This window comes from Lutra lutra, chromosome 1 (assembly GCF_902655055.1).
Source record: "Lutra lutra chromosome 1, mLutLut1.2, whole genome shotgun sequence".
NCBI lineage: Eukaryota > Metazoa > Chordata > Mammalia > Carnivora > Mustelidae > Lutra > Lutra lutra.
Genome location: NC_062278.1, coordinates 82,432,892 through 82,447,224, shown reverse-complemented (window position 1 = coordinate 82,447,224; position 14,333 = coordinate 82,432,892). Strand labels below are relative to the sequence as shown.

At 42.2% G+C, this 14,333-nt stretch overlaps 1 protein-coding gene across 1 annotated transcript in view; it reads right to left on the bottom strand.

Moving 5' to 3' along the window:
- Positions 1 to 3,320, bottom strand: part of KCNAB1 (potassium voltage-gated channel subfamily A regulatory beta subunit 1) — a 378,185-nt gene extending 374,865 nt beyond the window's left edge. The window contains exon 1 of the mRNA XM_047728637.1: positions 2,791 to 3,320. Within this exon, the coding sequence (XP_047584593.1) occupies positions 2,791 to 3,032 (242 nt within the window). The 5' untranslated portion in view covers positions 3,033 to 3,320. The remainder of the gene's footprint in view (positions 1 to 2,790) is intronic.
- Positions 3,321 to 14,333: the final 11,013 nt, after the last annotated feature.

The window sequence follows — 14,333 nt, the reverse complement described above, 5'->3', positions numbered from 1 at the left end:
AAATCTGAATGGGAAGTCATCAGAGAGGGAGACAAACCATGAAAGACTCTTGACTCCAAGAAACAAACTGAGGGTTGCTAGAGAGGAGGTGGTTGCGGGGATGGGATAACTGGGTGATGGGCATTAAGGAGGGCACGTCATGTGATGAGCACTGGGTGTTATATGCAACTGATGAATTATTGAAATCTACATCTGAAATTAATGATGTATTACATGTTGAATTTAATTTAAAAAAAAGAAAGATGCACGTACACACACACACACACACACACCAAGGGAGGTGAGGAGGAGGAGGAGTCAAGGTCAATATGATTACACTCATATGTGGAATTTAAGAAACAAAACAAATGAGAAAAAGAGAAAAAAAAAGTAAGAGACAAACCAAGAAACATGCTCTTAACTATAGAGAACAAACTCGTGGTTATTAGAGGGGAGGGCAGGGGGTGTTGGGTGAAATAGGTCAGGGGCTTAAGGAGTGCACTTGTGAAGAGCACTGGGTAATGTATGGAATTGCTCAATCACTATACTGAACACATGAAACTGATATCACACTGCATGTTCACTACACTGGAATTAAAGTAAAAAACTTAAAAAGAAAAAAAAAGTCATGGTCAAAATCCAAGTTGGGGGGAACTGAGAGAACCTGTATTTTCTTCCCTAAAAATCTCTCCCTAATGTTGAAAGGATGATGTTTTAAGAAGGATGATGACCTCCTTATTAGGGTCTTGGAAGAATAGACAAATTACTATGGAAATCTGGACAAAGGAGACATGCTTCAAGTTGGAGGGAGGGGTAAGGGAGAAAAGTAATGGAGGAAGTAGGGGCAGAGCCAAACAAGCTCCTCATAAGTCAAAGCTTTGGCGATTTCCTGGGGCCAATTCTCCATTTAACTGCACTTATCTCTCCTCAAAGTCTGATCTGGAAACAGCAATCTTCTAAGTCTCACCTCTTACTAGTATGATCCAGTGGCACCTACCCTTGCTAAGAGCTTGCCCCTGTGACAGGACCTAGCATCCTCAAGGGCACAGAGCTTTTTTCTCCAAGGCATAATGAAGAGTCACCTTGGAGTCATACTCTCAAACCATGGGAATATGGGATTGGCAGGGCTGTCTTGGAAGCCAGGCTGGGGAACGACTGCTTCCCTCATGCATTTGGCCTCCAGGTCTCCAACTCCAACAAGAACAACTTTGCTTTTACCTATCTGAGGAGAGATAGATCCTCTGCTTCAAAACTATTTGAAAAACACTGTCATACAATATATCTTCATCTGAACCTTGGCAGACATCAGCAGAGGTCTAATTGATATTCAAAACCAGGACTTTTGAGAGAAAGAGGCATGCCCTCTGAAGGTCCATCCAAGGGTTCGCAGTCATACCACCCATCTTGTGACAAAGAGGCAAAGACAGATTTTTTTTTTTTAATGAAACAGTTCAAACCTATATTTTTTAATGAAATAACATCTAACCTATATTCAGACATCACCACCCTGTCACCACTTGGGGCCAGGGAGAGCATAGAGAAGAAAATGAGAGAATGTGAAGAGGCAGAGGGAGAAGGTGGCTCTTCTTATGGAAGACAGATTCAGGAACAGTGGATGAGGAGCCATGAGTTCTCTTGAAAAGGTGGTGAGATTCTTCTCAGGCTCCCCTTCCAAGGAATGATGGGGTGGCCCGTCCTGTGTTTCTAGTCCGTGTAAACCTAGAAGAGCTCATTCCTCTTCTGCCCGAACCCTTAGGTGCATAGAGAGTCTATGTGAACTACGTGGCTCTCTACAGAAAGGAGTCATTTCCTTGCAAATTGCTTTATTAATCAAATTAGCTGATAAACTAGGGCAGTAACTACTACATGGACACAGACCTTTGGATTATAGAAAAATGAAATCACAGGGACATCATGTCCATGCAAAAACACTCTCACTCTGTGAAGTATGAGTTTGGACTGGAGCAGGGATGACGGTTCTTTACCAATGATAAGGATTTTTTCCCCCCATTTTCAGCACCCTTGTCCTTCTGAATGGCTTTTGCTCCCTTTCCTGGATATTTAAAACTCTAAGCATTTGTCAAGGAAATGCACAGGTGCCACCGGCTGATTTAGCTAAGCACCGGCATCTCTTACAGAGGTTTGAATGATAATTGCTCTGACCAAGAATGATACTTCCCATCTCAGAGCAGGTTGTAAAAATTACAGATCCAACCCCATACCCAGGGAAAACTTCTCCCTTTTGTTAATCTTTCACAGAATAAATGATAGTATTGGAAGGTTAGAGAACAACCAGTAATTTATCTTGGACCACAATGATAAAAAAACGGCCGTCATTTCAAGAACTTGCTTGGTTTCATGAACTACTTTATTAACCATTTGCACAGACCACATGATTCAGATTTAGAGGAAAACAAGAGCTTTGAAGCCCAGGCAGCACTTAAAAAAAAAAAAATCCTACTCTTAATTTATCAATTCCCTTAAGAAGAATAGAGCCCCCTTTCTTCATTACGAGCTGCTAAGTCACCTACCTACTCCAAGCCAAAGGTATTTCTACTGAGAGTACATGGCTAGGAGCTTCCACAGGTGAGCTGGACTATCTTCTAGGCAACCTTTCGAGCAAAGAAAACATAGACAATATAAAGCTCAAAAAATGAAGGCAGCCCAAGAAGACGGCTCCCTGCATTCATTTTTCTGTTCCTTTTTCTAGATAGCATGGGCTTTGTCCTTTTGATCCTTCTTTCTCTAAGAACAGCAACCCTGGACTTCAGCACAGTGCCCTGGTTGAATGACATTGTGACCAGCAAGTACCTGTAAGCCATGCCCGTCTCTGCTCTGGTGGTTTCCTGCAATGAGATTCCATGGACACGTAAGAACTTCTCCAGAAACTTCCGTTCTGCTGCTCCGCTAGGCCTCGCCGGCCAGCAGGCTGCCTGGGGCGGAGGCTTGGTCACTGCTAGATGCCGTCTACATTTCAGTGCCGATTCACTGGATTTGGGGAGACCCAGCTTGGGGCTGGGGATGTCTGCACAGGCAGGTTTATACAGATGCATGTTTCAGAAACCCAAGGAAGCAGAGCTCATGTCGCAGTCTTTAGCTCTGAGACTGGCTGTATCTTGCTAGGATTAACTTGGGTTATCTGGCTTTGGTGTGTCCCTAAAAGGGATCAGCCTTGTTTTCCTCAGATGCCCCTTCTTATGTGTGTGTGTGTGTGAGAGAGAGAGAGAGAGAGAGAGAGAGAGAGAGAGAGAGAGCAGATTCATGATTTCCTGGCAGAGCTGCTGGTTACATGTCTCTATTGAGGCCTTTGTTAAAAAAGAGAGAGAGAGAGAGAAAGAAAGAAAAAGGGAAAAAAAGAAAAAGAAAAAGTCTCTGACAAAGTCCGATCACTTTTCTTGTCCCTGCAAAGTTCCCAGAGTCAAACTTCAGCAACTATGGATTGGCCCTGGGGAAAAAAATATGGGCACTCTTTCCCATGTCTTTCTATTTAGGTAAAAGGAAATATTTTGGTGGGATGTAAGCCAAATATTCTGTTCTCATAAGGATCATAAGACCTTGCAGATGATTCATGAGTATGTAATGAGACCTTTCTAAATTATCAAGTATTTCATAATCAAATCATTTATTATACTAGTGACATGATTCATTCGGGTAGGAGGTCCATTAACCTTGTTCATTTCAAGATGTCACTAACAAGTGATAGGAAATATCAATAAGATGGTTGTATAAAGCAAAGAGCCTACACAAATATGCCCAACTGATTTTTGACAAAGATGTAAGAGCAATTCAGTAGAAGAAGGATAAGCTTTTTAACAAATGATGCTAGAGGAATTGGACATTTACAAGCAAAAACAAATAAAAACAAATGAACCCTTCACTTAAACTTCATATTTATACAAAAAAAATCAAAGTGTATCACAAACTTAAATATAAAACTATAAAACTTCCAGGACAAATCATAGGAGAAAGTCTTTAGGACCTAGGGATAAGTGAAGGGTTCTTAGACCAGACACCAAAACCATAATCCATAACAGGAAAAATTAGTAAATTGGATATCATCAACATCCAAACTTTTTCTCCATGAAAGACCCTATAAAGAGGATAAAAAAAACTAGTTAGGCACTAGGAAGAAATATTTGCAAACCACATATCCAACAAAGTGCTTCTATCTAGAATATATAAAGAACTCTAAAAACTCAACAATAAAGACATCAATACTCCAATTAGCTAGTGGACAAAAATAGTAACAGACATTTCACTGAAGAAAATATGCAAATGGCAAACAAACACATGTGAATATGTTCAGCATCATTAACCATTAGGGAGATGCAAATTAAACCCATGACATATTCCTACACACCTATCAGATTAGCTGAATAAAAATGCCAATAACACCACATGCTGGCAAGGATCCAGAGAAACTGGATTGCTCACACATCATTTGTAGAAACATACATTGGAAAAGAGCACGGCAGTTCCTTTTAAAAACCAAACAGACCAAACCTACCATATGACACAGCAATTGTACTCTTGGATATTTCCCCCAGAGAAATGAAATCTGTGTTCACACCAAAAAACCATACACAGATGCTTGTAACAGGTTTATTCATAACTGCCAAAAACTGGAGACAACCCACATTTCCTACAATAGCTGAAGAGTTAAACTGTGGTATAGCCACCCTATGGACCACTACACTATTCAGCAATAAAAAGGAATGAACTATTGATACAAGCAACAACTGGAATAAATCTCAAGGGAATTGTGCTGAGTGGAAAAAAGCCAAATTACACATGTCAGATAGGACTTGCTTGCTCTCCCTTCCACCCATCGCACCACAGACACTCCTTCCCAGCTTCCAAATTTTTCTGTCAAGCCATCATTCTTTATCTTGTTTTCTAATTGCTGAACGTAGGTCTTATCCTGCCAACTTTTTAATAAAGCCCTTAAGAGCAAAAAAAAATCATCATATATATGATTGCATTTATATCATGTCTTGACTTGACAGAGTTATAGAGATGGATCACCAATTAATGGTTGCCAGGGGCTAGAGAAGAGGAAAGAGATGAAGGTAGCTCTGTCTATAAAAGGACAGAAGGGGGAGTCTGGGTGGCTCAGTGGATTAAGCCTCTGCCTTCAACTCAGGTCATGATCTCAGGGTCCTGGAATTGAGCCCCACATGGGGCTCTCTGCTCATCAGGGAGCCTGTTTCCCCCTCTCTCTCTGCCTGCCTCTCTGCCTACTTGTAATCTCTGTCCGTCCAATAAATAAATAAAATCTTTAAAAAAAAAAAAAAAAAGGGCGGGGCACCTGGGTGGCTCAGTGGGTTAAGCCGCTGCCTTCGGCTCAGGTCATGATCTCAGGGTCCTGGGATCGAGCCCCACATCGGGCTCTCTGCTCAGCGGGGAGCCTGCTTCCTCCTCTCTCTCTACCTGCCTCTCTGCCTGCTTGTGATCTCTGTCTGTCAAATAAATAAATAAAATTAAAAAAAAAAAAAAGGGCAAATGGGGGACTGTGGTGCTGGAATTGTTACATATCTTGACTATGGTGGTGGCCACACCTACATGTGTGATAACTAACACACACACACACACACAGCCACACTAGTATGCAAGTGGACGCGTGCAAAATCAGTGAAATATGCATAAGGTCAGTGGCTCGCATCATCAATTTCCTAATTGTGACATTGAACTATAGTTATAGTTAGATACGAACTACAATTATAGTGAACTATAGTTATAGTTATGAACTATAGTTATAGTTATAAGATATCATTCCTGGGAGTCACTGGGTAAAGGGGTTTACCTGTACTGTTCCTTACAACTGCGTGTGAATCAATAATTATCTCAAAATAAAAAGTCAAAAAAAAAAAAAAAAGCAGAGTCTCCTCATATAAGGGTCCCTCCACTTTGTGATTCCAGCTGCAATTCTCCTCCAACTGTGGCTCCTAGACATGAATGGTTCATCCAATCCAACAGGCTCCCTACTCCCACCTCACCCATCACCATAGCTTTGCTCATATGACCTCCCCCTTCCCATGTCCTGTGAAAGCTCACCTCCTCTAGGAATTCTTTCCTGACCTCCTAGTCCCATGCATATGATCATTCCTTGAAATTCCTCTTGCAATTCATGTCTAAAGTATTCACTTGACACTTCTAAACTGTTTACAAATATTTGCACAAATTTGATGATCTCTGCCGTATTTTTGTGCCAAACTTTACCATTATTTATTTGCTATTTGGAATTAACCTGCCTTTTTTTTTTAACCTAAATGAACATAGTGTTATGAGTTGGATGTTTGTGTCTCCCCCACCACCAAAAAAAATTCATATGTTGACATCTGATCTCCAATGTGATGGTATTTGGAGGTGAGGCCTTTGGGAAATAATTAGATCATGAGAGTAGAGCCCTGATGAATGAGATTAGTACCCTTTTTAAAAAAATTTTATTTATTTGGAATGGCAGGCAAGGGAGAAGCAGGCTCCAAACTCCCCGCTGAGCAAGGAGACTGACACGGGATTTGATCCCAGGATCCTGGGATCATGGCCTGAGCTGAAGGCAGCCGCTTAACTGACTGAGCCACCCAGGCACCCAGTCTTTCCATTTTCAACCCAACATCCAAAGCTGAGTCTCAGGGGAGAAAGAAGAACTTACTGAGAAAGGGCCAGAAAAGCAAGGAAGGACCAAGCAACAGGAGAGAGTCACAAAGAAACAGGCATTCTCAAGTCAAGTTGTACCTAATGTTCTACCACATACACAAGCCACTAGTTACATCTGATTTTGTGAGCCTTGGAAGTCTCCACCAAGGAAGAAGCAGAGGTGAACTGGAAAAGCAGTCATGTAAAATGAGACATGGAAAATGAGACATGAGACATGAGACCTCTTCAACACAACACTCTCTTTTTCTGCTCTCTGAATATGGAGCCAGGTCCAGGAGAGGAGAGAGGGATGAGCAACCTAGGGTTGGTTTTAAACTGAAGTCTCTTCATTAAGTTCCAAAAGTGGATCACTGTCATTAAAGGTTCCACTTTGAATGTGGGGAGTAGAAACTACATATATATTTTTTTCACGATTTTATTTTTTTAAGTAATCTCTATACCCAACATGGGGCTTGAACTTAGAGCCCCAAGATCAAGAGTTGCATGCTCTACTGACAGAGTTAGCCAGGAGGTGCCCCAAGTAGAAACTATATTTGTAAGCAAACTATTGGCTCCCTTGGCCATCAATGCAAATCAAGATCAGTTTTCAACTACATGTACAAGACTCTAAGAAATGCCCCTGAACAACAGAGAGCAGTGGTAATGTCTGCTTTGCTCTCTTTCTGTGTCTCAGGAAGAACTGCTGTACACCGTTTAGAATCATTAAGTATTATGCCATCCCAGTGTGGGGAAAAGTGACAAGGCCATCTGAGGAAAGAGGTGTTTCTGGTCACATTCTGCTGATGGGGTGCTGAGACTTAGAAGTTACAAATAGAAACCCGCATAGCTCTGGGTGGTGAGCGGGCTTTACCCACACCTGCTCAGCATTCATACATAATGTGTGACCTTGGGCAGGCCTTAACCCTTAGTATTCTGTTGGCTCAGATGTAAGTTATCTCTAAGAGTCTTCTAGGTCTGGTGTTCTGTGAGTTTTAAAAACAGCTTGGACTAAACATTCTCAGAGGTGAGGACCTGTCCTGTGGTGACTGGAGAGCCTTGGATTCAATGAATTATTAGCCAGTTCTCTGAGATGCCAGCCCCAAGAATTGCAGCTATTATTTTTGGAATAGACCAACATTTATAGCCAACTTTCCAAATTTTTCTTGGCGGAAAAGATGACCTCTTAAACACTCCATCTTGGATTTGTGGGCACATCACAGTCCTCTAAAAATTGTCTTGGCTTGCAATTGAAAACTGAGGACAGAGCTGGTAGGCGTGGGAGAACAAGGCTGTGTTTCCGCGGCTGGGATGAAGGAGTGCTGGCTCCATCCACATGAGTTCGGACAGGGCATGCCAGACCACAGATCAGAGCCTGTCTTTCTATTCCAATTATTTATGGGAACTTGGGCTCTTTCTCCGGCTCTGGTGTCTGCTCCCTAGGGCTCTGCCAGTGATGCTGTGACAGGTGTCATTGCCATCTTCTCTCCACCTTTGCAGAAGCACCTGGGAATCTAGGCACATGTAGTGAGGCCACAGTTAAGTATGTGTGTCATATCAACACAACACAATGAAGAAAACATCACCCTGCCCTTGAGAGCTCCCAGGAGCGGGAGGAGAGACCGGCAAAGCTTACAAAGCAGTGCTCTATGAGGTACAATGGAGGGAGGCAGGGAGGAGACACCGAAACCCAGTCTTGGGTGGAGTGTTGGAAGCAAGACCAGCAGTGAGGGAAAGGTGGGATGGTGGAGGGAGTCCTTCCAGAAGTTTGCAATCAAGCAAGAAGCTTAATCTTCAGTGTCTCTCTGTTCATCATTCATTCGGCTTTTCCTAGGACCAATCCCCCTTAACTCCTTTTAGGCTAAAGTTTTCCTAGGAATAGAAAACAACAGCTCCAGTGGGATGGAGGAGAGAGCACATGTGACAGTGTGTAGGATTATAGCAGTGGACAAATGGAAGTCCCATCAAACCAGCCTCAACACTGAAGGCACCGCCTCCCCTCAGTCCCAGCCTCCTTTACCTCTTTTTTTTTTAGCCCTACTCCTTGCACATTATATACTTTTGCATTATAACTTCAAAAACCCCTCCTCAATGTACAATCATATTTCTAATATATACAGAAACATGCACATTATAGACTTGCTCAAGAAATATGAAGCATACTTATTGGTGACCAGATCGACAGGTCTCTTCCTTGGCCTGTGAAGGGCTTGTGGGCAGGACTGGTCCTTGGGATTTCACTGGCATCCTATGTTTATCCCACACTGACCACACACCCACACAAAGAAAACGTCTTTGAGTTTTGGCATTTGCAGCAAAAGCTCCCCTCATCACTTTGGGTGTGACTATCTTGTTCCTTCCACAAAAGATCCCTAAAGATGCCAAAATGAGGCCTTTGGTCTGAGTCTAATGCAAAGGAAAAGACCAATGGGACTCCAAAGTACAGAAGTGCACTCTGTGGCCAGAAATATCTTGAAAGATGGCTGTTGGGGGCACAGAGTACCTTGGAAAAGAGGTAGGTGAGGAAGAAGGAAGGTGCATGATAGGGTCTTGCCCCCATCACATGGCTTGTACTCTCTTTTTAAGTAATGTCAGCCATGGAAGGCTTGAAATCAAGATAGTATTGTGGTCACCAGCTGTTGAGTCATCCCTGAAGTAGTATTTCCAGGATGCTAAGAACATGTTCCTCCCTTATCCCCATCTACATTGGCCTGGCTTTGAAGAATTTCCATGGGGTGAGGGTGGAATATAGAGGGGAAAAGCATGAGTTATAAAATCAGAAAGACTTGGGTTTGAATCCTACCCCTAACACATGCTAGTGGATTGACCATGGGTACTTTCTGAGTCCCAATTAATTGCTCTGGAAAATATGCCTCACCATAATACCTCATGAGGTTGTAGTGAAGATCAAGGGAAATAGGGCATTCGGTGTACCTGGCACAGAAGACACAGCCCAAGACATGGTGATTATTACTTGTCTGCCACATTACACAATCACATGGTCAGCCACGGACATTGTCATCTATGTGGATAGTGCCCCCCTAGTGTTGCATGGCAGCAGAGCTCTGCATGGCAGATGGACAGAGAGACAAAGTGAGCAACCCTTTTCAGGGGACTTAGTCCTATGGGTTACAGGACTGCAAAATGATGAGATGGCTTTAAACACGACTTCCTCTTTTCCAAAGAGAAGTGAAGGATTATTTAATGAAGTTGATTTGTTCTTCATCCAGTAAGAAATCCCTCCATCACTTCTTAAGTGTTGACTCAGAAAGCAGATTTGCAGGTTGCAATGACTCCCACACCTCCGCGGTCGCTGCTCCGTGTGGTCTGCCGTGGGGCTCCCCCACCGTCTTCCATACATTATCTTTTTGGGGTCTGGAACTTGTCGGAGACAAGGCTGGGAGGCTGGGACTTTAAATCTCAGCTATAAAAGCCAGGCCTGAAAATGTACAGGTTCAGTTTGTGATACAATGCACCTGCTTTGAGGTCTTACTGGGTTCCTTCTGTCTGAACCAATCTACCTCTTCATCAACCTCTTTGAGGCACCTAACAAAAAAATCTAAAAAAATTCAGGATCTAACTAGAACTCTAAGAAGTCTTAGAAATAAACAGGTTCAATTCTCTTGTTTTATGAGTAAGGAAAGAAACATCCACATAAATTAGGCAACATTTGGAGTCAGTTACCATAAGAACTGGACTGAAGTGCAAGTTTCCAGAAGCCTGGGCTCAGAGGTCAGACAGACAGGTTTAAATCTTTGCACAACAACATGCTACTGTATGACGTAAGCATCTCTGAGTTTTTAGTTTCTTCTTCAGAGAAAATGGGAGAAACAGTACCACTTCCGCAGAGGTAAGTAAGCTAAACCAGTTTGTATATTTTAAATCCCTAAATACACCACACTGCCTCGTGAAATGTCATTTTACTGTGTAATAACTGTAAATGTTCAATCATTGACCAAAGTTCCAAGGCAGTATGGTTGAAAAAATGATCCACTGGAAAGCCCTCGGTGTGTTCCTGCCATGGAAGACAAATGAATAGCTTCACTTTGCTTACTTTATTTGTGATAGAATGTTCTGTCTGCTGGAAAATTTATAAAATCTCAAGTACCAGAGCCCCATCAACATTTTGAAAAAATTGTGTTCTATGTGGTTTGCTTTTCTAAAATCCCTAAGGATTATTCCAAGATAAACTCCAACGTGAAACAATTTCAGCATTTGGCATTTTCCCAAACAGATTCAAATGCTAGCTCAAATAAAGTAACAACTGCATCTTTCAGAGGTCACCTTTTTAGCAATCTTGCTAAATAGAACAGAAGCAAGAGTAAACAAATAAGACATCACAAAGCCCATGTCCCCAACCTCAATTCATAAACCATTTACTCCTTCTTGGTCATAATTCAAGCAAGACAGAGCCTCTTATTTACTGCTCCTCGGTAGAGTTAAGGTAGCAAATTAGATGAAAAATCCATTAGAGGCAGGCTTACTGACAGCAATAAGAAAAATTTACAGCAAGTTGGGGATACAGGAGAAGCAATGGAAGGGGGAAATACAGAAGGCAAAATTTAAAAATAAGAGCAAAATGAAGCCTCTAATTTTCAAGGCAAATACTTCTAGATTCCTTAATAGTCCCCGAGGACATTTTAACATAGCACAAGAGCTGACATTTATTAAGATAAACTGGAGTTGTCAAGTTGTTTCTTCAGGTTTAAAAAGTTAAAATAAAGCCTTGACACCTAAATTGGGAAGTTTCAGGTACTGGGAAAATCGCTTGAGTGAAAATTTCCATTCTCTGACAATGTCAGGTGAACAAGGCCTAATTGTGACTAACTTCTGCATTTAGAAATACTATCTTGCCCATTCTCACAAGGTTTTTTTCCATCGCTAGCTACTTGGTGGTTCAGCTGATGACTAGCCTAAGAAAAGATCAACTTTGTTCTTGAGCCACAGACCACACATCCCTTTCTGCCTGCCTCCTTGATGGCTAGTGGCCCCAACCTCCCCCACATCCTTATAAAAGTCCTGGTGTATTTCGTGTTTATTTCGTCCTGACATTTCTCTGCCTTGTCTCTCCACCTCCTGGCAGAACTAATCACTCCTTTATTTCCATAGCGCTTCATTCCCCCTTCTCAGATCACACCAATCAAACTGTATTGTGCTCTTGTCGCCTTGAAAGGATTCTAAGGTTATTCAGGGTAAGGACCCTATCTTATGTACCCCGTGCATTCCCAGAATTGAACATAATAGATGATCAAGCCTCTTGAATGAATTTGTTTCATTTTCCAGTTTGACTGTTGGAAACTCTTTCAATATTACGTATATAGTTACAAAAGAGTATCCTTGAATTCTGAATATCGACTTCATTGGATATTCATGTAATTTAAAATACTATAAAAACACTTTAAACTTGATACTTCTTTGCCATTTCTTTTGGATAAATGACCGCCTGGAATCTAAAGTATTATAAACAGATTTAAGTATTTAATATTTTGTTCAACAAGCAACCGGTGTTTGGATAGTCACATCGTTCAAATTACTAAGCTTGGAGACAGGAGGAGCTGATCTTTCAAATGCATCCCCCTTACAGAATTGTTTATCCTGACTATCACCTCCTTAGTCCTGCAGGTAATTAAATAATTCAACAGCCCTTTTGGACAGTTTGTTTCCTACTAATGCTCACTGCTATAATCAAATTCAATATGAAGATTAATTTACAAAATACGCTTTGGGTTTTGATTTTTTTTACACAAACTTAAATGGGAGATATTTATAATAAAGAAAAATGCCTTGAATACAAGCCCAAATTCTCTTAACCAATTTTTCCTCCAATTTCTCACCATTCCACGCAAAAAGTAAAAAAAAAAGAAAAAGAGAAAGTACATGTATCTTCTTTGAGGCTCTTGTTGAGCTAGGGAAGGAATGAATGCCAGCACACCGTAAATGATAGGCCATTTTATTTAATCATGTTACATTCAAAACCATGTCATATCCTGCTGCTGGGGAACGGGGTGACTGGCTTGTCTGTCATCAAGAATCCTGTGTCTTCTTGAAAAACATGAGTGATAACGACATTGTTTGAATGAACAGACTGTCATGGAAGTTCCTCTTAAAAACACATACCTGACCAGTTCGACAATAACAGACTACATTAATGACCTCTCTTGGCTCTCAACGAGTGCTCTCTGACTTTTGTTTCCATGGGTCTGATTCCGCCTCATGAGATAGCAGTGCATGTCTGTGGCACCCTGGCCTGTGGCTGTTACCATGGGAAGGGATGACCTGTTGACTCGGGCAACTTCGTCTTACAACTGACTGGGGGAGGGACAAAACACGAGCTTCAGGGATGCTCCTGGCTCACCCATCCATAGGTGATTCTTAGGGCAACAAGAAAAAGTCCGAGAGGTTCAAAACGAGAGCAGAGGGGCGCCTGGGTGGCTCAATGGGTTAAGCCGCTGCCTTCGGCTCAGGTCATGATCTCGGAGTCCTGGGATCGAGCCCCGCATCGGGCTCTCTGCTCTCTCGGGGAGCCTGCTTCCTCCTCTCTCTCTGCCTGCCTCTCTGCCTGCTTGTGATCTCTCTGTCAAATTAAAAAAAAAAAAAATCTTTAAAAAAAAAAAACGAGAGCAGAGCCCTCATGGATGGACGTCAGCAAGGCTGTGTTCCAAGTCCCTGCCAAGCTAATATCAGATCACCATCTACAGGTTTCTGAGGGACATTACCCTTCTCAGTAAAACAGGAAAGTTAAGTTCCAAGTAGAAAAGCCAAAGGAGAGGGACCCACCATGTGGCTCTCACCAGGTGCAAAAGGCTTGGTGCGTCAGGCTTGGAATAAAGAGAATGACATTGAGAGTGAAGAAATGCCTTCATCTCTCCCTGTTTTAGGAAACAGACTCTGCCTTAGCACCTCCTCTGTGCTGACCACGGCTCTGTGGCCTAGTCTCTCTTCCTAGGCATGCATTTGGACTACATTTCCCAGCCTTTCTTGTTGTTCAGAATGGTCATGTGACTGAGTGCCAGTCAATATCACTGCTGCCTATGGGTGCCACTTACAGACCTGGCCCATAAAGTACCCTTCACACGAGCCTCCATACCCTCTCCTCTCTATTGGATCAGTGTCCGTTCTCAGCCACTGGCCGGCTTAGAAAACAAAAGTGAAGATGACAGAACTTTCATTGTCCTGGGTATCACCTAATTGGACATTCCTATTCTTGCCTGGATTCTCATGAGTAAGAAATAAACTTTCTTGGGTCAAGTCCCTGAAGTTTCAGGATTTAGCAGCAAGAGTGACCCTTATTTAATAAAATCAACGGACTTCATTTAGTGAAGGGCATTCACTTCCAGCCTAACCATATAAACATTCAAGAACTCTTCCTGGATTGGGAACCAGAATCGGATATCTGGTCTGGAGCCCAGTTTAATTTCCTGGGGACTGAAGAAATATTTGGCAAGTTTCTGTTTGCAATCAGATTGCATTGTGTGTACCAAAGCACACAAAAAACTCCCAGTTTCTTTTGCCTTAGAATGGAGATTTTTTTCTGCCCAACTGGAAGACTTGACACATGATGACATTTCGTGTAGCTTGAGAGGCTGTCAGGGGAAGGCAGCATTGCTTCAGTTGTCAACTCCAGACATCTGCGAGCGAATGCTTCTCAGAACTACTCTGGGTCCTCCTCCCACAGAGCAAAAGCACCTAACACAACAGCGAAAATCTCTGGCAACACATTA